General features: G+C 39.6%; 3 protein-coding genes across 5 annotated transcripts; 2 read left to right on the top strand and 1 right to left on the bottom strand.

Annotated features, from left to right (window-relative positions):
- The first annotated feature begins 183 nt into the window (after positions 1–183).
- On the top strand, positions 184–14,277 carry LOC132197174 (protein prickle-like). 2 transcript variants are annotated; one of them, XM_059620290.1, is made up of 8 exons: positions 184–368; positions 628–694; positions 6,450–6,681; positions 9,829–10,071; positions 12,389–12,592; positions 12,653–13,143; positions 13,404–13,717; positions 13,779–14,276. In XM_059620290.1, the coding sequence occupies exons 1-8, from the start codon at positions 350–352 to the stop codon at positions 14,213–14,215; spliced, it is 2,007 nt and encodes a 668-aa protein (XP_059476273.1). In that variant the 5' UTR covers positions 184–349; the 3' UTR covers positions 14,216–14,276. The 2 variants fall into 2 exon arrangements, with proteins under 2 accessions (XP_059476273.1, XP_059476264.1); XM_059620281.1 differs by lacking the exons at positions 184–368; positions 628–694 and adding an exon at positions 5,334–5,581 and having other exon boundaries at positions 13,779–14,277.
- Positions 14,278–14,468: 191 nt separating this feature from the next.
- LOC132197227 (DNA-directed RNA polymerase III subunit RPC10) lies at positions 14,469–15,401 on the bottom strand. The gene is made up of 2 exons (XM_059620376.1): positions 15,241–15,401; positions 14,469–14,888 (listed from the first exon to the last, which is right to left on the bottom strand). Exon 2 carries the CDS (start codon positions 14,877–14,879, stop codon positions 14,538–14,540), a length of 342 nt encoding a protein of 113 aa, XP_059476359.1. The 5' UTR covers positions 14,880–14,888; positions 15,241–15,401; the 3' UTR covers positions 14,469–14,537.
- Positions 15,402–15,648: 247 nt separating this feature from the next.
- LOC132197133 (brefeldin A-inhibited guanine nucleotide-exchange protein 3) lies at positions 15,649–25,115 on the top strand. 2 transcript variants are annotated; one of them, XM_059620227.1, is made up of 30 exons: positions 15,649–15,941; positions 16,000–16,196; positions 16,438–16,584; positions 16,723–16,991; positions 17,046–17,211; positions 17,269–17,395; positions 17,445–17,720; positions 17,777–17,909; positions 17,964–18,061; positions 18,115–18,299; positions 18,362–18,609; positions 18,664–18,904; positions 18,957–19,138; positions 19,197–19,359; positions 19,411–19,740; positions 19,794–20,022; positions 20,074–20,229; positions 20,284–20,448; positions 20,507–20,816; positions 20,869–21,048; positions 21,103–21,361; positions 21,415–21,580; positions 21,638–21,930; positions 21,983–22,153; positions 22,209–22,332; positions 22,381–22,848; positions 22,909–23,170; positions 23,219–23,446; positions 23,510–23,884; positions 23,939–25,115. In XM_059620227.1, the coding sequence occupies exons 3-30, from the start codon at positions 16,500–16,502 to the stop codon at positions 24,155–24,157; spliced, it is 6,108 nt and encodes a 2,035-aa protein (XP_059476210.1). In that variant the 5' UTR covers positions 15,649–15,941; positions 16,000–16,196; positions 16,438–16,499; the 3' UTR covers positions 24,158–25,115. The 2 variants fall into 2 exon arrangements, with proteins under 2 accessions (XP_059476210.1, XP_059476201.1); XM_059620218.1 differs by having other exon boundaries at positions 19,402–19,740.
- Positions 25,116–25,574: the final 459 nt, after the last annotated feature.

Here is a 25,574-nt window from a genome sequence, read left to right as displayed (position 1 = left end):
GAAATTGACCCATATGGTTATTAAGTGCATTTTATTGGTCTTTGCCACAGCTCGGAAATTCCTCTGCTCAAACAGTTCTCATGAAAAGCTGCCGATAAAAAGAAAGGGTTCGTTTAGTTCGACCGGTTTGCCGGTAGGTGGCCGGAGCGGGAGTCTGGAAGGTGGGAATGTGGTCGGCGGAGAAGAGAAGGGGCACTCGCTCTGCTGGCTGCTGAAGATCTTGCCTTGCTCGCTCGTGAAGTTGCTCCGAAAGCACCTGTGGCAGTTAAACAAACTGGAATTTTACTCTTTGGGCATGGACGCAAATCGTGCAGTGCGACACTTCGCTTGACTCCTATGGTTTACCACCATGGAATTTAACTTTCCAGGTAAGGGTTGCGCCGAAACGCGCGTTTGCTAATTATTCCACGCAGCGTCACTTGCTGCAATTCATCCTTAAAAAAACGCCCTGATTACCTCAACGGCGCCGATCTCCGATCAATGTAGTATGTTCTCCAATCGTCCATGTTGCCGTGACTCATCAATCGACTTAATAATTTTTGGTCCCGTGGGAAAGCGAAATCCGGTGGACCAAGAAAATTTTCTTTTCGTTAAAAAAAAATAACCATAATTTTTTTGTCGTTGCAGACGAGCCGAACAGACGATGTCTGCACTGCGGCGATCAATGTCCAGGATTTGCCCAGCACTTTTGGCGGTGAGTTTCCGATCGAATTTCTCTTCTCCGTCTGAAATCTGAACTGTCGCCAGTCGAGCAAAGGCAATGGCTGAAATTAGTTGGCAAAGAGCGGCAAGTGACGCAATTTTCGGTGAGCGAATTGAAGGAAAAATCAACCTGTTGGACAGGTGCGAGGGCGGCGTTGCCGCTTCGGTCACCTCCCGAACAAAATATTTGCTTATAATTGTAGAGTCGTGATCGGGTTAGGGGGTCAACGCGGGGTCATCGGCAATTACATGCCGCTCGTAACCTTGAGGATTAATAGCCTCTTCGGTTCACACGAGATCTTTACAATTTTCCACAAAATAAAATAACAAACAAACGCACGCTCTGCGATGGGTCAAATTAAAATTCCGCCGTTGGAGCGGATTAAAAGCAGCTCTCCAAAAATGAGCAAACGCCTTTTTTGTGTGCATCGACCTCGCTCATTTTCTCGGAAAAAAACCAAGCGTTGAAAACTACCGTTTTTTCGGGGGTGCATTAGCATTCCGACATCCCCCGTCGCGCGCCGCTGTCTCGGCGGCGCCCAGACGGAGAGGCGCCGCAGAGATGCGCAAAATCCCCTCCGAATTAATACACACCATATAAAATCGTGGAGTGCAATATTTTATGTGACTCATTGTGGAGCAGAGAGAGAATTCATATTTTGTGTGACTAAGGGAGAAAAACGATGACATGAGAATTTGGTAGAGTAGCTGCCGCGAGTTTATGTTAAGATGAACCGCTAGGATGTGCTTGGAATAAACATCGGAGACGCCGCCGCTTTCCAGCGCATATTATGCAGTGGCGCGCGTGAAAATATTTAACGCCGGGACCTAGTCGAGATTATCTCCGAGGAACAGACCCGACCCTCCTCTCTTTCGTCTTGTGTGGCTTGGGGGTGGGTTCGTCTGAATTATAAGCCTCAGCTTTATAATTGCGTTTGTAACTCCAGAAAATCGGTTCTGCCGCGACTCAGCACTTCTTCTTCTTCTTCCTCGTTTCCACGCAGCTCGGGCTTTGTTTAGACCATTTTTTTTTTGTAGGTTCGCCTCCGGTCGGCCGTCTGTTTTTGTTCCTAAACACAACTCTCTGTTTATGCATCAATAACTGCTAAAAAAAGACGTGACAGGCAGCGCCCGCCGCGCGTTGCTGCTGCTCCATAATTCACCTTGAATGTATTGTACTGATCATTCAACACTGTTGACAGCTCTTACTTACTTACTTACTTAGTTGCGCGAGTGAGAGTTTCTCTCAGCAGTGGTTTTTCATGCTAGAAATTACGTTTTCACAGATATCAGATTTAATATAAAATATGTACATACTCTATTTCAATGTTGTTCACACAAGCGAGCGGCGGCGGCGCATCACTGCATATATGCATGCAGAGCAACACTTAATACTTTGGTGTAAGACAAAACTTTTGCGGTTAATAGTTTCGAGGGGAGAAGGAATTTATATCTGCCGCAAGCATTCAAGTCATCGTGGTAAATTTCATTGGGATAACAAATAATAAGCCTGAAAAATTGAGTGTGCTATTTAAAAAAAAATTCATATGTTTTATACAAATATGGCATAGTTTTTAGTTGTGTGCTATAGATTAAATCGCTTTTAATGAAATCATCAAATTTTTAAATTATTTTATATTTTCTACCATCTGCTGCTCCAAAGAATTAAAAATGTAATCATTAAATTGCTGAAAAGATTCTTGTTGAATTATGATTTATAAATCTTAATTTATGCTCTCTCTATTTTAAAACGGTAACTCATATTAAATCACCCAAAATAGTTTTTAATAAATAAATTTACAACAATCATCTCGATGATCTGAAATCTGAATTGAAGAGCGGCTTTTTGGCGATTGGGTTTTTGTGAGGCTTATTGTTTCAGAAAAACAATTTACTGCTCTTCAATTATCTTGTGGGTGTGGGCGCCATAAGGAAAAATCAGGACATGCTGCTTTTGTGTTACGCATCACTGCACAAAATACAATTAAAATCCATTCACAATCTTCAATTACAATTAATTAATAACTGTTGGATCGCTTTTATTATGACAAAGCGGAATCAAATATACAATCATCTTTCTTCATTAATGCTATATGATGAAAAATATTCTTCACGGATAGAAGCGGTTCTGTTGTTTTTAATTCCCATAAGTTCCTTATCTTCAGTTCAAGCATAATTTAATTTCTAGCATTTACAAAATTATATTTATAACGCCTTGTTGTGAATTAGAAACTGAATAACGTGTTGCTAAATTCTACAACCTACAACGTTTATTATCGCAGCAAGCACGCACGCAAGTTATAAAAATTCCAATCACGAACCGCACAGATATAATTGAGATAACTATTGGTTTATGGTAAACAGCGGGTTTTCAAAAGTTCAGGGAAGTGATAAATGTTGAGGAGAGATTTCCAATTTATAATTCACTTTTATAATAAAAAAGAAAGGTTTCGTCCAATTTTTTGCGTTACATTTTCATCCTTTTACTTGGGAAACGAAAAAGAAATAAGCATATTCTTTTGCCTTGTTGCATAGATAAATTATATTAGAGCAAGGAAAGATAATAAATATAACGCGCGTCTGCAACATTTTTTTTTTTCTGTAAAGTAGGCTTCCCGTTGGTCATATCTGTTAAGCAATTGCCTAAAACATTAATTCTTGGTAACAATTTGCTTTATGGATATGTCAAGCAATAAGCCTACTTTTCAAAACTTTTTGCCGCACCTCCAATTTAAATAAAAATATTATTTGTGTAAAAGCAAAGGGTTTACAGTAAAAGTGGCGTGTGCTTTATATATTTGATAACAATTACAACTTGCTCTGAGGTGGCGAGATAAATTTATATGTACTATTGTTAGCACCTCAAGTTTTTGAAGTAAAAAATGTGGGAACTTCCATTCATCGTAAAGCATTTTTGTTCCGGCTTAAGTTGATAAAATAGGACAAGGCTGGATAAAATTGTGCTCTATCCGTAGAAAGACCACACATCAAATGAAATGAGCATCGTCGGCGCGACAGTATAATTAGCAGTCTGTGTGTGTACCTTGTGCACTGGATTCCAGCTTTCATATTTCTTGAGAAAGGGCAATTATTTTAAAGCAATTGTCGGCGAGAAGCTTCATTTGATGAATAAAAAAGAAGAAGTTGAGAGCGGCTGAGACAATGCGCGTTTAAAAATCGCGGTCAGTCGGAGGTGTTGTTTCTCAAGTTGTTTCCTCGGCAAATATTTCACCTGGGCTCTTTTTAAATTACTCCGTGTCGTATACGGTAAGTGTGGAAGTGAGAAACTTTAATTCCATTCGATTTTCTCATTCCCACAGCTACTCATATTGTTATATGATTAACAGTCGGGCGGTGCACTATTTGAGTGTGACTGACTGACTGCTCTTCAAAACACGCGTGCTCCTTCATTTCCTGCGACCGGCAGCAAAAAAAAAAAAAAAAAAACTAAAGCGAGGAAATGCTAATGCAGTCAGTGTTTACACATTCACGTCTAAATTTAGAAGCTACACTTGTACATTTCAAAGCTGCAGCAGTTTTATTTTATAACCCTATCTTTCGCCCCCTCCTTGTTTTTTTCTCCTTTTTTTTTAAAGCAAGTCTGGCATCCTCCGACTGAAATGAAGGCGAAAGGAGATAGATGGCGAAGAACGCAGGAATTAAATTCGCTCTCTCGCTCCCCCTGCTTTTCACCTGCACAACAGGTGCGCACCTGTTTCGGCTCTGGCGAGTGGTGCCACCGTGCGACGGTCGGTCAAAGCTTTTCGCGCCTCCGCAGGTCGGACGAAAAATTCCTTTTCCTCGTCGGCAGACACCTACGGTCGTTTACGAGAAATCACAAATTGATGCTCTCGTAAATTAATAAGCGACGCCGCGTTAGTCGCGCTAACCCTTTTTTTTTGTTACAAACCCATACCTGTTTTCTTTTTAAAGGGACCGATTTTTTTTTTCATTGCTCAATTGGGTCTGAAAATCAGCGAGTTAACAGCTACCCTTCCAGTGGCGAGCGAGTAGGAGAGCAAACGGCTCGCTGGCGATCAAGTCTTTTACTTTTGTTATTGCCCCGGGCTGTGATTTGCATTTTAAAGCCCGCCCATCCCGTCAGATAAATCAAAGATCTGCTTGCGAGTCCCCCAGCTTGTAATTGCCCATCATTTGCATGTAAAATTTTAAGCATTCCTATAAAACCAGCCGCATTAAACCGAGCTAACCTGATTCAAAGACTCAGATTATGACCAGCTAAAGGTGGCAAATTAAAATTTATTTGCTCGTTTCGACGACACATTTTATTTTGCGGCTTGATTAAGACGTAAGGGAACTTCTTAAAAAATTTGTTCGGTAACGCCAAGGTGATTTGGAAAAAGGTTGAATCCGATTATATTATGAATGCGGATTACACACTTGACGAGTGTTACATATTTTTTTCACGGCGCCTGACATAAAAAGCCAATGCTTTTAGCATCGGTTTCCAAGATTACAAGAGGAAGTGTGGCGAACGCAGAGAAAAATATTCCCCGTTGGCTAGTGTGTTAGAAATGTATTTCATGATTGGAGTCGAAACACGAAAGAGGAGGAGAAGCAATTAAGCATCAGCCGCGGTGGCTCCCCCTTCGGTCGCAGTGCGAGCGCGAGTCGCGTCGAGAGCGGACGCAATGACCGGGGGATCAAACGAGGCCCACCTGGGCCCGACACAGAACAATGTCCTCATGTGCCGACAGTGGTGGAAAGTGTGTTGGGTGTATGGTGATCAGAGCAAGTACTATCGACAGTTGTACGGACGCCGAACTACCCTCAGGACGCTCTCAACCCCCGACGAACTGAAAAGCCCGCCTATCAGGGGACCGCTCAGGAGCCCCATCCACGCACTGCCGCCACCAAAGTACTTCTAAAATTTTGATTATACCATGCATGGATAATTTTTATAATTGTCAGGGGTTTATTTGGATTGAGTTTCAGGGCTTTCAAAAAAAATTAATAGCGTATTTTCACCTGTTTTACGAAATAGATTTTTAACTATTGTGCGTGTTAAGCGTCTTCTGTCCTCTCTGGAATTTTTTTCTCAAATTTCAATCTCTTTTCAAACCATGATAATTTTATCAGTTTGCTTATGATTAGGATGATCTTGCTGCAGCAAGATTTAGAAAGAAGAAAAATTCATATTTCTTGATTTCTTTGGAAATTGTAGGATTATTATTAGGTATTTATTTTATTTTTGCCATTTTTTTTAGGGAAAAAGTATTTTACTTATTTGAGTCTTGAGATGAACGAATTCAACCTTATAGTCACTGAAATTCATTTATTTATTTGACTTACAGAATAATTGTTTCTAAAAATTATTTGGATAGTGAATTTTTGCCTGTTATTTTTTCTGGCACATCTTTCGTTTTGTTTTTAATATTCGTTAATTTCGCTTTCAAATTTCTTGCCAGACACTAAAAGTAAAAATAAAATTTTCATTTAAATCGTAAGGAATCATTACGTGCAGTAAAAATCGCTCAGTCGCACGCGATTCTGGTCATTATACGTTTTTTTATCTGCTGGAAGTTGCCATTCGCCTTTGCTCGGCCGTGCCGATCCATTTCCCACACACTGAAATCCGATTAATCACACTCCGGTGCATATTTTACCGGCGAATAATAATTAAAATGCAAAATGTCTTATGCTCGCCGTCGAGTTTTGTCCGAGTGTACATAGTGTAGTTGCTCGTGTTTCAACCGCAATAACGTGTTTGTGTTTTTCATTTGCAGCAAAACCTGTCGCAACTGCAAGTGCCCTCGCGAAGACCACGCGCTGCCCTTGATGCGAGGGGTGATGGCGCCGCCGCCGCCTCCGTCACCACCCGTGGCGTCGACGGCGCCGCACCCCGGCGCGGCGCCACCCGTCGCAGTCGACCCGCACCGCCACTCGCAGAGCGACGACGACTCCGGCTGCGCCCTCGAGGAGTACACCTGGGTGCCCCCGGGGCTGCGTCCCGACCAGGTATGTCCGTCTCTTCCTTGAGGAGCCCCCTAGTATAAATTGTGGATTGCGCGCGCGGCCCTAAAATAATAAAATAAATGTCCCCCGGGGCGAAGCTGTTATACCTGGCATGGGAGAAAGTGGCCTGCCAGAGGTAGAGATACGGCGGGCGCGCAGGTAAAAAATCAGAGGCTCACTCAGTTCGACCAACAGGCAGCCAACACTGGATTATGTTTCTCCCTTCATTCAACCACACACGTGACCTTTGGGAATGAGTTTTTTCTTATTTCGCCAGCACACAAAGCCCGAAACATTCCAAGAATTCACGACCTGTGACCAACCAATTGTTCACACTTTATAACTTTATATATGGCTGCTGCCCCATATATATCCGCCTTTTCTATTCATTCTATGCTGCCAGCTCAGGGCCTGTGCAATCCACCCTATTTGTCTTGGGTTACCGTTTCTCAAACTGACTCTGGGGAGATCTAAAAGGTGCACTGCGCGTTCGCTTTATGCCTGCTTGAATTTCATTTGTCACTCATCTTCTGAATGTGGCCCTCTCTTTTACTCTCCGCCGCAAAACACAAAGAGCACGATTTCCACCAGACAGTTGGCCATTAATTCTTTGCATTCATAAAGAGATTTTGTGTAGCCCAGAGGACAAGAAAAAAATTACGAATTAAAAATTATTCAAACCGCACTGAAGCTCAAGAACAACAGTTGAAATAATCCTATTTGGTTTCAGAGTTGATTTAGCTTCAAATATTTACTCTGTAAATTTGCATTTTCAACCTATAAAAATCAATACCACTTGCCACGTGTGCGTTTAAGTTGAAAAATTAGTTGACGAAAATGATAATTTTTTTATAAAATAAGAAAATTTGATATTTAAATATTAATGGCAAGCAAGAACTTAGGAGTGAAAATTCCAGTTTTCTTCACTCCATGAACGTCTCCTTGGCCTTTAAATGCCAACTTTCCCACTCAAATGAGAAATTTTTAATGTTAACTCATATAAACTTAAGAACATTCCTCTCCTATCTGCTGTCGTGAATGTTTGCATAAAATGCAGATGCACAAATAATGAACTCTGAAAAACAATGCGCAGGTTAGAGATGTGTTAGAAGCAGCAAAATATTTGCTTATCTGATAAGCTTGTCTGCTTTATCATTAGTCTTAATTAAAATTGCCGGAAATTTTAACTCCCGATAATTAACAGGGAAGAGGTTTGAAGTCTAATAAAAAATATCCGTAATGATTCCGGTCAGTTTTTATATTATTTTTATTAAAAAACGGTTTCGCGCTTTTTTACCATTACGTTGAGATGATCAAGTGTAAAATCTCCATTTTTAATACATTCTCTCTGCTTATTTTATTTAAAGCTTTTCTCATCCAACGTTAAAAAAATTGATTCCCCGTCGAGACTAGTCACAGTTCATTTAAAATGTATAATGCGTATTTTATCAAGGCGGCCAATCTATGAAAATGTACTATGTGGTGTAACGGCTTTCACTATAATCTCTAAGCAATATATAATTTTTTTGTCCCTTAAAAAATATGGATTCCACATTATACTTGAATATGAAGTCGAACAATTTGCCTGGAATTAATAATTAAGTCTATAGTTGAGAGAGAGAAAAAAGAAAATTTTGAAATTTTCGTTATGCCACTTCACACGAGTATGTTTGTCCTTTCACGTGAAAAGTGATATCTCTATTATTATTAATCAATATATGTCTGTATAACCTCAATAAAAGGAACGAATAACAAAATATCACATTCCGTTAGAGTGGGCCACAACTTAATAGGTTTGACCACGATTATAATGCAACACAAAGAACAAACGCTTCTCTCGCTACTGCTCAGTTTTGAGTAATAGTGCTCTTAGCCTTTTTTAGATTAATCGCGTGGGATATTGTTTCATGAACCGCTTGATATATAAAACATGAGTTTCTCCACGCAAGTTAATTGAAATTTTTACCATATTGTGTTTGGGAGCTTTGCGCGCCTGGAAATCTCTTTTTACATAACAATTAAATTGCAAGGTCTTTAAACACGCATAAACACACAAGTGGCGCGAGATAGAAGTTATTCCCATTAAACTTTAACAAGTCAATTTGAAGTTTTTACTGTAATGCGTGCAGGGCCCACACATTTTAATGTGGCAAATTTATCAAATGTGCTGCGGTCAGTGAAATGGTAAAATGTGGGCTTGCCGACTCATTTTTCAAGCGGTCGAATTGACGTTGCGTGATCATGGGATAATATAATACATGCTGACAAAAATGTTACACCTTTGATCATCCAATATAAATAAGCGAGTTCTCGGAATCGGCTGTTACAACTCTTTATTACATCGCCCGTAACTATTGTGCGAACGCGAAGGCGCTATAAAATTTTTTAAAGCGTCCATCCTGACAGACAGCACTTTCAAGAAAAGAATGGAACGTTTAAAAAACGTGTTGCTCTAATATGCCGAGGTCTGAAGGAAGCCTCGTTTTTAACAATGTGTAAAAAATGAATTATTATTTAGAAAACAAGTTTGAAATAAATATTAGTGCTTTATTAAAGAGAGTTTGCAAAATTAAAATAATTGTAATTTAAACAAGTATCAACAAATATGCAGATTTTGCTAAGTCATTTTATTATTAATCAAGTTTTATTTTAATTTCTGTTTTATTAATTAAATGATTAAACATATTGAATTTTTTTCCTTATTATTGAAGTGTATATGTGTTAGAAACAGCAAATCGTTGTGTTTGTTCTAAATCTGAATATTTAGTTCATGTTTCATGGTCCTAAATGTAATTTTATTAAATTTTTCTTTCATAAAAGCAAAAAGTATAGATATATTTTTTGTCAATATCGTGAGATGTGAATAAGATGTGTGTAGTTGTAATGATGTCATAAGATGCAGATGTGGCCCTGTTGATTACAAGCTATCAGGTTTCAATCACCCTCTTTGGAGGAAAACAATATTGTAAAATTGAGATATTATGATCCTTCATTATAAAAAACGAACCTGAAACAATTATACTTATTGAAATTTAAAAAAGAATCACACAAAAAAAGTTTTCATATTCACAAAGAACCCAAAATTCAGTTTTTCTTATTGATTGTTCACCAAAGCAAATACTAAGATCTGGATTTTCCGCATTCTTTCAGGTGCACCTCTACTTCTCGGCGCTACCAGAGGACAAAGTGCCCTACGTCAACTCGGTGGGCGAACGTTACCGTGTCCGGCAACTGCTGCAGCAATTGCCGCCGCACGACTCGGAGGTGCGCTACTGCCACGGCCTGTCCGAGGAGGAAAAACGCGAGCTGCGACTTTTCTCGGCGCAGCGTAAGCGGGAAGCGTTGGGTCGCGGCTGTGTGCGCCAAGCGGCTTCGGGCGGCTCCTGCGGATCCGTGAGTATAATGTGAAAATAATGCGTAATTATCGCATTCCTTTATGGCCGGCTGACACGCACACGTCCCTCTTCCCTCTCTCCTTGATCTGGTCGCCACTTTTTGCCGCTGCTCGGACATGGGAATGGGAGTAAAAATAATATAATGGACTCGCGCGCGCTATAGTTGAGTGGAGAGCCGAGTAATTTTAGAACGCTTGTCGTCGCGACAAATCTGCCCGTCCGACAGAGAGTGCCGTACCAATATTTTTTGTCCGCTTTCCATTTTTTGCCTCTTTCCTCTATATTTATCCTGTCCCTCTTGGGTCGAGTGGACAAACAAAGCTCTCGGCCTCGCCAGCTCAAATATTGACTGAAAAAAGAAACGGAAACCAAGAACTCTTTGGGTACAGGAAAATAAGCATAAAATATTATATTATGGCAGAGGAATGAACCCAAATTACACTCTCTCGGTGCAAAGCCATAATTTTATTGTTGCTACCTTGGATGCAGCTAGTCTTGTGCCGGTGATTATTGCTTTACCCTTCTCCTCCTCTCGTTTGCACTGCACACTTTTCAATTTACATTTTATTTGTTTCACTTCCAATGCACGCGGCGGTTCGCGAGAGGGCACGCAGACTCATCTATACTGCGAATGCGTTTTTTGCCCCCCTCGCACGTTCAATAATTCCTTTTCCATCTCTCTCTCTCTCTCTGTAACTGTAACAAAGATTGATGCATGTGTGGTTATTGCTAAGTTATAATTATTTTATTGCCTTGTGCGGCACCGACCAAATGTACCTACAAGAACGGCCGATTATCGGCGCGGACCCACTGAAGATTCAATCTGCCGCGATGAGCCCACGAGAATTTTTTTAATTGCTTTTCACGTTCTGGAGCATTCAACTTCCATGGTAGTAATTGCACGTTGCTTTTTGTGGTCGATTTGGACACATTCTCGGTAATTATCTGGAATGAGTTATGTATTTGAATCTCACTCTCGCGCCAGTGGTCTATATTTTACAGCATTAAAATGCACCTTGCCCTTTTATTGATCGTAAATTGATTAAAACCGTATATGAACATACATTTTAATTTCTGCCGAGTACTTGATGTGTGCATTACTTTGTAAATCAGAACACGAAAGTGTGCTAGTTTTAATGGCTTTATTTTTATTAAGCCGGTGTGTGCAATTCCCATGAGAGAGAGATGACACCTCGCGCAATGCTTTCGCTCCGCGGCCCTTTTTATCCACATCATGCTGTTCTATAAGACTAATTATCTCTGTCGCTCGCAAATGGAAAGAGGCGTTCCTAATAAATGCCAAGCATCAGCAGTGAAGCCTGCGAAATATGGACGAGGTTGCCTCACCTAAAATATTACATGTAATTGATTCGGTATTTATCCGCGCGCGTCGCATCCAAGAAAAATGAAAGGGCCCCTGTCCCGTTCAAAAACTCCTCCTCCGAAATAGCTTCATCATGAATATTAATTGCTCTTTACGTATTTTGTATGATACCGGCCAACCAAATTGCTTTTATCTCTAATTTTTAATGGAAATTTTGGTATTTATCTTAATAACCAATTTTGTTTCTTCTGTAAGACAGGTTATCAAATTAAATGCCTTTTCATTGGACATACAGAAGAAGATTTGACTTTTTCAATTTTTGGTTAGTCTGTGAGAGATATACAGTAATATATTCAAAAAGCCAAACCATCAGAGAAAAAATTAGAAATTTATGTGTAAATATTTTTTAAGGTTATTTTCTTTTAAAAATATAAATCCGGCCATGATGTTTTGCAAATTAAAAACGATTTAGTTTTTGAAAGACGTTGAAAAAATTTTCGCGAGTTTTTCTCCTCATTTAATAAGTATTATCAAATTATTGAGATTATCGATGAAATTTGATGATCTCGACAAACCATACTTATAGAAGGGCAAAATGGAAAAAAATGCATTTTTAGTGTAATTAAATTTTTTTATTATTTTATTGCTCAGATCTCAGATTTTCTTAGCATCGAAGTTTGTGTATAAGAGAATTGACACACTATAGTCAAATCAACTAATGTAGACCATATCAAATTGCGTGGGTAGTAAGGCTTGACGCTTGACTAACAAAGAACTTAGCACAAACAATCAGCAAAACGGAGATACGGAGTTAAAGCATTTTATTGTAAACCTTCAGGTAAAAAGCGGAGTACCAAAAGTTGAACTTTCCACAGAAAACCCTGCCCCGCCGAGCCCCACAGCGACGAAAAAACTAATGCCGTTTGACGAGTTTTAACAAACAATCTTTCTGTACTTTTATTTTTAATATTATTCCTTTTTCTCTCAACAGTGCTCGGAGCCTCTCGGACTCAGTGACATGTGCGTCACGGCATCGCGTGCTGGTCCGTCTGTCCAGTGGCATCCCGCCTGCTTCACCTGTTGCGTGTGCAACGAGCTGCTCGTGGACCTGATATATTTCCACCGCGAGGGCAAACTTTACTGCGGTCGCCATCACGCCGAGACTCTAAAGCCGCGCTGCTCCGCTTGTGATGAGGTAATAACCCTGCGACGCTAATTGCCCGCCTTTGTCAAGCGCCAGTCAAATTGTTTGCAGATCATCTTAGCAGACGAGTGCACAGAAGCCGAGGGGCGCGCCTGGCACATGAAGCACTTTGCCTGTTTTGAGTGCGACACCCAGCTCGGCGGCGAGCGCTACATCATGAGGGACGGCCGACCCTTTTGTTTGCGCTGCTTCGACAACTTGTTTGCCGAATTCTGCGAATCTTGTGGCGACGCGATCGGAGTGGACCAAGGCCAGATGAGCCACCAGGGCCAGCACTGGCACGCCACCGAGCTCTGCTTTTGCTGCCAGACGTGCCGCGTGTCGCTCCTCGGGCGGCCCTTCTTACCCAGAAGAGGCTCAATTTTTTGCTCAGTGGGGTGTTCAATGGCGATGTCACCGTCGCCAACCAGAAAAGCTCCCTTGCCGCCGTGTCTCAAGAAGCCAAAATCGCCGCCGGCTATTGAAGAGCCGCCAAGTTTACCGCCAGAAGTGATTGAGAGACTTTCTTCGGCCGCGCCACAAGGAATCCTGAGAAAATATAGGTGCGTTTTTAGATGAAAATTTTGGAAAAATTTATGATCTACGTTTGGTTGTAGATATTAAGTAATGAACACAAAAGCTTGTCCGTGTTTTCTACGAACTGGGAGCATAAAATTTTATTGGTTTATTTACACTGTCTGTGTATATATTGGTGACGTGCCAAGTCGGAAATTAGTCTGTCTTTAAAAGAGTCGTTTGAAGTTATTTGTGGACAAACAAGTATTCCTTAAGTAAATTTTCTAATATTTTTTCCTAATTTTAGACCCAAAGAAGAGACTGAACCATCAACGCCGCCTCCTGTGCCGTCATCGAGTCCACCCACAACTTCACCTCCCAGGTCTCCAGTCAACAGTAGTCCACCACCAAGTCCCCAGCTACAGCCACCCTCTCCCTCCCTGCCACCCCCAAGTCCATCTCAAATGAGATCACCTAAAATGGGCAGAAGAGCTTTGCAGCCCCGAGCGCCCCATGTGCCTCAGTTGGACCTTCTTGGTGCAACTGCCCTGCCGCAGAGATGCGAAGTTGCTCTGCAGACGGACGAGTCCGCCTTGTCTCCATGGACCCCTTCACCAGCTGGTCAGTTTAATAAAATATTCATTAAACAAATTTTATTCAAAAGATATTTGTCTCTTACCAGGTTTGGACAGGATGGTCCTGGAGAGAAATTTGGAGCGTTTCTTGAAATTAGGGCCGAGCACTTCGCAGCAGCCAATGTTAAAAGACCTTGACAGGTGGTTATCTCAAGCGCCTGAATTGAGTGTTGAAACAAGAGTCGAAGTTCACCACGAAGTCAGTCCAGCCCGGAGAAGTGTGAGGTTTGACGAAAGTGTCAAAGAAGAACCTGAAGAACGAGAACGCCCTCCTCGACCGTCCAGAGCAAGCCGCCCTCGTCGGTACTCATCTTCTTGCTCCTCGTCTAGCAGTTCGAGCAGCTCGGAAGATGAAGCTGACTACAGTCTGCCCCCTAGAAAAGCTTATGGTGGTGTTAGAATCTCCTACGTCCCAAATGATGCCCTTGCAGTGGCTAGACACAAAAATTCTCCACGCGAGGACAAAAACTGCCTCATCTCTTGACCAAATGTACAAAATTTGCTAATATATATTTAAAAATATTTTCTAAGACATATGCCTGTGCGTAATTTTTTGACCTAAGAAACCTTTTACGCAATGAATGAAGCGCAATGAAGTAAGCTAAGTCAAATGCAATTAAATTACCAAATTAAAAAATAGAACAAATAAAATTGAATGCTACATTCAAAGAAAATTAACAACTATATTTTGGATTTCGTGCCAGAGCTGCAGTAGAAAATTTGCAAGTTAGAAATGATTATTCATTTTTAAACAGCCAATTTATTCATTCGAACATTTCACTTCCGTATAATTAAAAATTTAATTGTTACTCCTTCCATCTATATCCACAACCGTCCTTGCAGCACTTGTAAAACACTGTCATAGGTTCATCGGCAGATCTTGTTTGAAGTTGCATGAAGTAAGCTCTGTGGTGGTTGCACGAAGGGCACTGCGCCTCTGTGGAGTCGACGTTTTTCCAGGCGTCAGCACCTCCAAGCACATCGTCGAGTTCTTTCCTTCTTGTGTAAATATATCGACAGACGCATTCATTCTCCATCAAAAATGAATAGGGACAGCAGTTGCACACAAAGGCAAGAGTTCCACTTGCATCTTCAGTGGACGTCAAAGACAGCATGTTGCCACACCACGGGCAAAAATGGATTGGCATTGTTATTATCTGAAAGCACAACATCAAAACAATTTATTATGAATAGTAAATTGAAAGAAGAAATTTCCAACATCAGTATTTATGTATTACGTAAAATGTGTATTACATAGTTCAAATCAAAAAACACTTTAAAATGTGGTAAAATTGAGCTCAAATTCAATGATTGCGTGTTTTTAAAACTTTTTATTATATATTTATGTATTTACTTATAAATAAAATGAATTAGATTTGAAATTATTTATAAGTTATAACCATAATAATATTAAATAATTTTTAGTAAAAATTGTTTAATTTTAATTATATTGTCATAATTTGATTTCATGATTAATTGGACGATTAAAGAAAAAATTAAAAAACTTACCTTTTCAAACTGTTAGCTAGACAACATTAAACAATAAAAAAATGATTTTATGCTAAAGTTAGCAGAGTCAGAGACAGAAAAACAATTATTTGGACAATTTTGCCTCTCGTCTCGTCTGACTCGTTGCTCAACCAAGAACCAACATGTGTTTTCTGTTTTCTTAGATTTTCAAAGTTGCCAACATAAAAATTCTGATTCGTATTATTCGTAAGTAATACAGGTTATTCTAATTTTTTAGAACATCTTTTACTCAAAATAAGGTTTTAAGATTAAAATTTTTTCATTGATATTGCTATTTTATTGTTTATATGTTATTATAGTAATTTTATCTAGTTTCACCGAATCCAATTATTTGTAGCACGTTGGCACCAATGACTTTCAAGGTGTGTTTTCGCGGTGTGTTGTCAAACAGACCGGCTGCGGTCTTTTTTTTTATTGATTGTTTTTGACGCTCGAAAAAATTAAATTTACATTTTAGTCCGGCGATCCGTTGGCCCTATTTGACAGGAAATCGCACTATAACATCAGATTTATCCTACCTGTCTACAAAATAATGTAAATTCGCATTAGCCGGAGTTTATAAGCCAAATCCACACATAAAATAATTATTGCGGCTCTAGGCAGGCAGAATAATTATGTACAAAATTATCATAATACATAGCCTCAATAAAAAACTTCTGATGCGGGTCAAATAAGAAGAGGTGAATGACAGGATTATTGTTAGTTATATGTTGTGTTAATTTATGAATTTAAACTTAGTGTGTTTCCTCCCATCTACATTGCTGTTTTGATTGGAGCCACCCCTATGGCACGCGCCTGAGCAAAAGCAACCCCTGTACGGCGCAGCTGATATGACGTTTACACTTAATCCACCCACGCAATTTAGTATCGAATTATTTAGCAGATAGATGCTTGGATAAACACTTGCTGCTAATTAGAAATGTGAAACTAGGCAGGTATGTATTATAACTTTTGAGTTTTGAGTTATTTGCACTTAAATATTATTTATTTTTTACACACACAAAATTGCAGAAGTAGAAACTGCGTCTTTGAAATCACGTTAAAAAGTTTCCACAAAAACAATAGAGCAATCCCTCTTATTCTAGTTTTTGCTCATCTGGTGTACCGTTTAATTATTCTCAAAAAAGATTTCTGTTGGCATTCCATTGGTTCTCATAAGTCTTTTTTTCTTCTCAGGCAAAGGATTAAAGAGCTTGAGCTCAATACATTGAAATAACAACAAAGCATTGGAGTAAACCATGGAGGAGCTTTTAGCGAACATTGCAAAGGAAGCAGATTACTGCAAGCTGCCTGCGCTGAAAGCTGCTACTCTTGAAGCAGTTGGTAAGATCAAAGCTTCAATTTTAATGCATTTTCTTTTCTTGTATTGCACAGCACAAATATTTAAATATTTTTGCTGTCTGCAGTTTAAGTCTTGCCGTACTTGCTTGACAGATCTAAAAATTTATTTTCATTTTATAGAAATTTTGGATAGACAACATGGAATGCTCAGAGATCAGCCATACGAACTGCGTACCAAGTGCTTTGCAGTTTTGTTGCTGGCCTTCGAGACAAAACGAAGCAAATTCGTCACCTATGGAATAAGCGGGTTGCAGAAGATCCTGCGGGACGATCGGTTCCACTCCAATTATGAACCGGAGGATGATTCTCTGTGGCTCCCATCACAATTGCTCCACAGCATCAATTCCATCCTGTCGCAGTCCGACGACACTCAGGTCGACATGCTGAAGGTTTGTCTAAATATTTCTCTGATTAAAGGTCACAAAAAAATAACTTTTTCAAAGGTTCTATTGAACATGGCGTGTTCCAACTACTGGACAATGAACGGCCGCATCATTATCCAAGTTCTGACGTTGTGTAGTGAAGCTTACGAGTCTGGAAATCAAGCTGTGCGCACTGCAGCTCAAGCTGCAGCTAGTCAAACTTTAAGATCCTTCTGTAACTTCTTAGGTATTTAATAATATAAAAGCATAAATTTCTTGACCATCGCAACAAATAATTTTACAGAGGATGAAAGTCAAGAGCTGAGCAAGTCTCAGTCAAGCTTGGGCGGTCTCTCTCTTGGAGTTTCCTGTTTCAATGAAGTCATACCCATTCTCCAGTTCATCTGCAGCAGAATGGAAGAAGTCCAGAGGTAGTTTTTGTTTGCTAATGATGATTTTCATTCATTTGATTAATTTTAGTGCTCCTGCTGGACGCTCATGCAGTGGTGTCGTGTTCCTCCTGGAGTGTCTGCACACTTTGATATCTAGTCTTCCGCAACAAACTCATGCTAACAAGCACTTCACCACATTCCTCTGGCAAAAATTTTGCCCATCACTAATAGCATTCCTAGGATCCCCTCGAGTCGATAAAAACATTGTGTCGAGTAACAAGACTGAAGGAGAAATGGGCAGAGGATCCGGCTGCTTGGCGTCTGCTCTTAGTTTTGATAGTCATGAAGCGAAGACTGTTTACAGGTTGGCTTGTGCTCCTTCTGAAATGTATATGCTCACCTTACTTATCTTTAATGCAGTATTGGCACCCAGTTAGTCCGCATAGTTGGTTGCGTTGGCTCGTTACGGCCAGTGCTAGAGTCAGTTTTCCACAGGATGCTCCTCTACCCTCCCCCTCAACACAGACTGGATGCTCTACAGGCGCTGAAGGAAGTATGGTCTTTTTATTTAGTCATTGTTCAAATTTTGTTAATTGTTTTTATCTAGCTACTGAGAAGCCCTAGCCGAATTGTCGATTTTGCTGGACCAATTTTAATTCAAGATGATAAGGGATCTCCCCAAAGTGACATGAGTCTCATGCGATTGTAAATTTTTGTTAATTTCTATTGTCCTTTATTTAATATTTTTCCTTCTGCAGAGTCATGGATTCTGTGGAAGAAAGTTGTCAAGTTCAAGACTCAAGCATTCGTGCAATGAGTGTTGCGTGCATCGTTGCGATGCTGAACTCTCTGGAAGAGTTGTGCTCTGGGAAAGGAATAATAGACAAGTATGCTGAGAAAATTAATGCTACTTACAAGACCCTTTCTGCAAGTGATTATGAAGGTATGATCTCTTAAATCTTAAATTGCCATTTTTTTACCTTACATTAAATACTTTTTTCAAAGGACCTTTGACATATCAAGACATGGCTCGTCTGCCAAAAAACTACAAAGAGAGAATAGAAAGAGAAAAGAAAATGATAAAAGAAGCTGCTGCCCCTCGGGTTTATGTGCACGGTGACGAAAGTGATAGTAGTGGGATTGAAAGGGGAGCCGACGAGGAAAGGGGTGCCACAAATGATGACTGCAACAGCCTTTCATCTGGGGACACAGAAGGCCCTGAAGACGGTTCTGAGCGTGGAAGTGGAGGAAATGTAATTATTATATTGGTTTGTTTGCTTTAATATTAAAAGGTCTTATTTCATTAGGGGTCTTTTGAACAAGATGATATGAAGACAGATGAAATTAATGAAACTGCAAAGAGGGTTCCAAAGACCTTACTTTTAGAGGAGGAAAGAATTACTGGCACTGAATACGTTGACACGGAACGTAATAACGCCCGTTGCTTCTTCAGAGTTCTCCAGTCCTTTGTTCCTTCGCTGGTGAAATTGCGCAGCTCGATTGAAGTTGATGCTTCTTTGCAAGAATTTTCTTCAAAGTACTGCCAAAGTATGTGTACAATGTAACTTTTTATTTTAATCTAAAATACCTGTACATTCAGATCTGCTGTCACAACAACAAGTACGTCCTGAAGAGGATAGCTCTACGAAGACCCTTTCCAGAATCTTGATAGCAAATGCTGATGGCATTTACTTAGCTACGTACAATGCACTTTTACTAAATCTGAAGCTGATTAAAATTGGCTACTACAGTGACAATTCCATTCCTTTGCCTGTCACCGAGGTAAATTAGCCATATAAAAATTTGAGGCAACGATTTATTTATTTTACTGTTATTACAGCATTACTTTGTTGAGGATGTCTACAACAGCGGTGTTCTGGTTTATCTCTCTACAGCATGGCTTGCGGAATTGTTTCAGCTAATTTTAAATTGCAATCTCTTGGAGGTCTCTGGCTACAACAGCACTTCGACTAGAAGTGTAGCCCTCATCAACCTTCTGACAGGTTTCTATAAATTAAAAGTTCCCTCTATTTTGTTTTAATCAGATTATGCAGATGTTGACGGATTGAGCAACAACAATCAAGGAGGTCAAATGCTTACCGACATTTGCAAACTACGAAGGACAACCTCCGTTTCGGAAACAACTTTGGAAGTCGAGGCAGGAATGAAACTGTCAAGACGAATTCTGACCTGCTGCTGGAACTCCATGCTGACAGTTCTGACAAACACAATAGGCGAGGGCTGTTCAGAAACATCAGGGGTGACAAGTCTTCAGCTGCTTTTGGGCACCGACAGAGCCAGATCAAAGCACAAACTTGTGAGAGAGGCCGTCATTGCAAGCCATGAAGGTCTGCAAATTGCTGCTCGTCTCAGTAATATTTTAGGTAAAAAAGATTTATTTAAACATTATTATGATACAAATAAAATTTCCTTGAAGGCCTGCAAAGTAGGAGTGGGGCTGTGTTTGGACTTTTGGCCTCTGCATGTTGTAAGGAAAATCGTCACTCAAAACAAGAAGCTCATAAACACAGGCTACGACGCCTCAAGCTTCTCCACAAGGGAACTGAAAAATTGCACACAACTCATGCGCTTAGTATGCATGTACTGCTTACTACTGGATTGGAAGTGGGCAGTCACAGCACAGATTGCTGGCAGCACGTCTTCAGGTTTGAGAAAGAACAATAGGGTTTTTTCAAAATCATTCATTTTTGCCATAGGTGCTGCACTTACGTTTCAACTTTGGAGTACTACATTTTCAGCCAAAATGAAAAGTTGGAGAAGAAAACCACAGCCATCCTTTCAAAGTCGAGCAAAGTGGAAACAACCTCAGTTGACAAATTAGACCTTGATGTTTTGGATGATGAACAAATATGGTAAATGAGCAATATTTTTTACAGTTGAAATTTATAAATTTTTTCCTTATAAAGTGAGGATGTGTACGGATTTTTGACGTCGAGCTCTGGAGTCGCTACCAACAATTCGTCTATACCAGATTTGCTTCAGGAGAGCAAAGCAGATGCGAACTCGCATGGAGTTTTGAATCAAAAATATACTGGCTTAGTTGTCAGCACATTGTCACAGCATGTTGACAGGTCACTATAATCATGGCTTAATTTGTACATAAATTATAAAAAAAATTACACATTGTAGAATATTTGACGAGGCTGCGATGCAACTGAACCTGAAGGCATTGATTGGGTTTTTATCTGCACTCTGTTCAGAGAGCCAGTTACAGCTGTTTTCTCAATCTGCTGTTTCTGCGTCTTCCGGAAAGGAAACTTCCAAGTCTAATGCACATTGGTGGCAGCAGTTGATTACGTCTGGGCTTAAGTCAAATAAATTCAGTGATGCTCTGCTCCTGAACCGAATAACACAGGTGATGCTGAAGTGCGTCAGGAGTGGCCGTCCACTGATCCACATTATGAAAGCCTGGGCTATTGTGGGTCCTCATTATATGGAGGTAAAATTATAAATTTGCAATAATTCTTGGTGCCTAAAATTTATGATTTTAGGCAGCATGCCACAAAGAAAGGAGCATTTCCAAAAGGGCCATAACAAGCATTCATGACATTGTCACAACATTTCTGAGTGACCAGTCTGAATTATCTCATTTCCACTTCAACGAAGCCTTGTTCAAGCCATTTGAAAATCTCTTATGCTTGGAGCTTTGCGACTCGGATGTACAAGATCAAGTATGTTTTCCGAAAATTACCTTATAAAATATTTGATAATGAATTTGCTTTTAGATCGTTTCATCAATCTGTGAGTTTGTTGAATGTAACAACACAGAAATTCGGTCTGGCTGGCGTCCGCTTTTTGGTGCTCTTCGAGTAGTTCACACATCTTCCTCATCGCTGGTACCAAAAGGAGAGGAGGAGCAGTCCAGTCAGATGAACATTTTGCTTGACGTTTTTGAAGTCTTTATTAACACGGATAATCCCCTGGTCTTCTCAAATGCAGCGATTGATTGCATTCTTTGCCTCTTGAAATACGTCAGAGGACCATGTAAAAATTAAATACTCGTGCAATTATCTATTAATTTAAAATAAAATTTTCAGTTACTAATGATGAAGAGGTAACAGTTGCCTCTCAGGAAAAGTATGAGAATGACTGCCCATGCGTTGAACTTTGCATTGCGGCTCTAAAATATTTGCAACGTTGCTTCGAAATTCTGTCTTCAATGTATAGAATGCCTGCGTGTCCAATTTTCCATGCTGCACATAGGTTTGTTAATTTTCAAAGGAAATTTAATTTTTTTATAACCTCTTTTTTCTTTAACAGAATTCAGCTTAACAGCACACTTCAGCTTGTGGATGGGGTCATACCCAACATCGAAGTCACATACTTTGATGACCACAAGGAGGACACCGAAATATCTTACAAGCTACTGGACCCGACAGAGAATTTGCCCACTAGATCTCTTGAAACAATGGACTGTGGAAGCGGAGTGCTCCATGTGTGGCATTTGCTGATTGACGGACTGGCTGGTTGCTGCACTTACAGCTCTCGGAAGTATCAGCCGCATTGCTTGGACACACTATTCAGCATGTTGAGGTCGTTGATGGAAACCCCTGGTAACAATAGTTTTTATGTAACATTTTCTTTATATTTTTAACTTTTTAATAGGGCCAGAGTTTGGATTTTATTGTGTAAATCACATCCTCCTTCCAACCGTTCAAAACTGGCTACGCAAAACAGGCAGAATTTTCAGAGGTTGGGACAATTTTGCTCCCAATTTCAAACAGTGCTGTGGTCTTGCTACTGACTTGGTTGTAGACCACCTTGTCTATGTTCATGGTATACTCATTTAATCAAAAAATTTACATAAATATATTTATTATATATTTTGCAGACAACAATCTTCATGAATATGAACCTCATGCCACACTTATGTTGAAGCAAATATTGCTGCTGATGATTGAATGCATTGTGCAACCCACAGAAAGCATTGCCAGACTTGGCTCTGCTTGTATGAGGTATTTATTTAATTTGATATTGCATTTTTATATTAATTGTATCTATAGGCACCTGATTTTATCTGCTGGGCCAGTTTTATCTCCAACCCAATGGAAAATTGCTTGTCTGGCGCTACACCGATCTTGTGCGATATCTGTCACATCTCTTCAGCAACTTGTGGCGGCATTTAATGTAGGCTCGCAAAGCTTCTATGGTGACCTGGCCCAAGTGAAAGTTGCAGCTCGGAGGGACTGCACTGCAGCTGAAAATCAGAGACTGCTGGACTTAGCACAGCAAGTCTTTCTTCTTGAAAGTCAGCGGAATCTCTCTGCAGCTCCCATGCCTTTAGACGGGGATGATGAGAGGAGCTTCATCTTTTTGCTCTACCCCCATGATATGGATTTCACCCTTAATCCCGACTCGTACATCATTAGAGTGCCATTCAGGAATATGGTTGTCGGTTTGCTAGCCCACCAAATATTACTACAAACCATTGGTAACGTGCTTCTGCAAGGGACATCCCATGTTGTTCCGAGGTGAATTAAAAAACATGCTTGTAATGATTTTGTAACATTTAAAAATGAATTAAATTTCAGTTTGGCAAATGTCTTGCTACATTCACCAGCACCAACGCCAACACAAGATAAAAAGGACTTTGGTGGCTCTCATTTGTCTGGCATGTTGAGTTTGCTCGCTCCCGAGCACATCCAGATTCTGCTTTCCTGTCTACAGCAGTCCTACAACATGGCCCTTGCTTTTGATGGCCGGCCTGGTCTAAAATTTTTGATGCAAAAAGTGGCACAGCTGCAGCGTGCGGCCAACCTGTATCGTCAAGCTGGAGCTGCATGGACCATAAAAGTAATTTTTTTTTCTCAAAGATATCTTTAAAAATAAATGTAATTTAAGATGGTCACTCTATTTGAACTGAGCATCCACACGCTGTGCCTATTAGAAGAACAGGGACAAAAGTTGAAAATCAAGGATTTGATGGCCTCTAACACTGGTGTTCAAATCAACACCTATTCATTTGTGTGCATGCTGCAGCAGAATTTCAACAATCTCTGTGACATCTACATTGAAATTGTCCTTGACAGAGATGGCCAGCATTCAGTAGTTGACCAAATTACTGATCAGGTAAATAATGTTTTTAAGAAAATTAAATTATTTACTGCTAATACTGGATTTTTCTCGTGCTAGCCAATATTTTTCCTAATTGCGATGCCAGACGACTTTCCTGAAATACAGTCTAAGGAGGAAAGCCCTAAAAAGTCTAGTCCGCTAGAAACAAAGGATCTCATTCCAAACTCTCCTAAAAACGAGACCGTCACTGATGATGAGGTGCAAAATTCACCATCTCGTGAGGACAGGATGTCAGTCTATTCCGTGGCCACCGAAAATGAGATAGCACAACTTTTTGGAGAGTATAAGAAGCGGAAGCAAAATCATGCAATGCCAGGATCATCTTCTGGGGCCAACTGGAGGAAAAATCCCTTCAACACACAGCAGTCGTTGAGTCCAGACCCAACCATCTCTCCTGAAATAGAGATGCAAAGAAAGAGCAGCATTTTTAAAGTAAAAAAATGACTTAAGTTTCAATTGTTGTTATATCATTCTTGCGTTCTTCAGGACAGTGAAGCTCATCGTCGAGTTTGGGCAGAGATGCTGGGGTCAGTTTTTGATCTAGTCGCACAGTTAGACAACTCCAAATTTAAAGTACTGCTGCCAGTACTTTTTAATGGAGTAAGGCGATTAACCGCCCATGCTACCGACTTAAATCTAAAGCAAGCTTTGGCTGAGTTTTTCCACCGGGTGGCCATGGCCTATGGATTCAGTCCTGATGCATAATTGGAATTCTTCCTCCTTTATTTGTGAGTATAATTTCGATTTGTTATATTCTCATTTTTATGATCATAAATTTTTTGTTCTCATTTTGACTTATTTTTAAGTTAATAAGATCTTAAAAGTCACAATTTACAAATTAAACGAGATCTTGACAGTCGCTTCAATGGTTAATCATGCAAAGGGATTAAAATTATCAATAAAAATATAAATAATATATTATATACTCTCTAAGTGTCTTGTGCTCTTACTTAAATTAGTAAGTCAAATAATGCCTTCAAATCAGAAATTGTCTAGGAATCCAAACAGTTTTACTTTTCTTAAAAAAATTATCTTTGTGAGATCTTTTATTTTTGAAACTGCAAATTTTCTCTAGTTTCTAACTTTGCTAATCGATCTTCTAAAAGTGCTGTGTATTTATGTGGCTTGTAGTGCTTTCAACAAATGCGTGTAATTGGGTTGAAGTTAAAATTTGGTTGCTGCGCCTGCAGCAAAGCGTCTAAAGCTGTACTGCGTCTCTCATTAGGAAAAATTAGTTGTATATCTTATATATAACATCAATAGTAATAAAAAAACAAAAAAAGCTTATATTTTGTGTATTCAAAAGAGCACAAAGACTAAATATATAAATAGTGACGGAAGTCCAGTATGATATAATCACAATCGATCACAATATGTAAGAAAATATATTTTTGATTGTTTAAGCGTGTATTTGAAAATACTGCCTATATCCATAAATATTGAAAGCCTATTACTTACTAAATTGTGAAAAATGAAGTGATTTTTAGTTACATTTTAAAAGCCATAGCTTTGACGATTTTTTTGTTGGTTAATGCAAACTTTCTTGAATTAAAATTATATATATTTATTGATATTTATGCTGTATGCTAAAGCAAACAATTATGTATTATATTGTGAGTGTGTGTATGTCTAGAAAATGTAAGGTTATAAAGAATAAAAAAAAGGCACAATAAATAAATAATTATTTTTCTGTTGCGAGTCACAATTTCCTGCTTCATTGATTGCAAAATGAGTATAGAGGCAAAATTTAACTGTGAAGGATAACCTGAGCAAGGCGATTTCTTTGCACGGAGATATTTTTACTTGTAGCAGGTTGAAAGTGACACCGAGTGTGTCTACTCAATGTCATGTCGTCCTACCTGTGGCTGAGAGGGCTCCCTTCAGCCACCCACGATGACAGCGCAACTCCTCTCCAATGTATCATTTTCCACTATATTATTTTTCTTGCTTCTTTTTTTTCAATCAATCAAATTCTTGCCATGAAGGTGGAGGGCGATGAAAATTCTGCCCCAACAGATTCAGTTTCAATAGAACTTGATCTCACTATGAGGTTGTTTCTGTATACAATGTCACCCAGTTTGGATTTGGACGCTACCAATCAGCTTCCGCATGGTTGATATTT

The sequence above is a fragment of the Neocloeon triangulifer genome, unplaced genomic scaffold, assembly GCF_031216515.1.
Source record: "Neocloeon triangulifer isolate White Clay Creek 2 clone unplaced genomic scaffold, ASM3121651v1 ptg000001l, whole genome shotgun sequence".
In the NCBI taxonomy this organism is placed as follows: domain Eukaryota; kingdom Metazoa; phylum Arthropoda; class Insecta; order Ephemeroptera; family Baetidae; genus Neocloeon; species Neocloeon triangulifer.
The sequence above is the reverse complement of the archived record's forward strand: the minus strand, read 5'-3'. Positions and strand labels throughout refer to the sequence as shown.

Excerpts from the sequence above, each read along its gene's own strand:
- LOC132197174 (XM_059620281.1), top strand. The coding sequence starts at position 5,355 with ATGACCGGGGGATCAAACGAGGCCCACCTGGGCCCGACACAGAACAAT. Across the intron at positions 10,072-12,388 it reads CGGGCGGCTCCTGCGGATCC|TGCTCGGAGCCTCTCGGACT; the intron begins GTGAGTATAATG and ends TTCTCTCAACAG. Across the intron at positions 13,144-13,403 it reads GGAATCCTGAGAAAATATAG|ACCCAAAGAAGAGACTGAAC; the intron begins GTGCGTTTTTAG and ends TCCTAATTTTAG.
- LOC132197133 (XM_059620218.1), top strand. The coding sequence starts at position 16,500 with ATGGAGGAGCTTTTAGCGAACATTGCAAAGGAAGCAGATTACTGCAAG. Across the intron at positions 16,992-17,045 it reads CTCAGGTCGACATGCTGAAG|GTTCTATTGAACATGGCGTG; the intron begins GTTTGTCTAAAT and ends ACTTTTTCAAAG. Across the intron at positions 18,300-18,361 it reads TTCTGCAAGTGATTATGAAG|GACCTTTGACATATCAAGAC; the intron begins GTATGATCTCTT and ends CTTTTTTCAAAG.
- LOC132197227 (XM_059620376.1), bottom strand. The coding sequence starts at position 14,879 with ATGCCAATCCATTTTTGCCCGTGGTGTGGCAACATGCTGTCTTTGACG.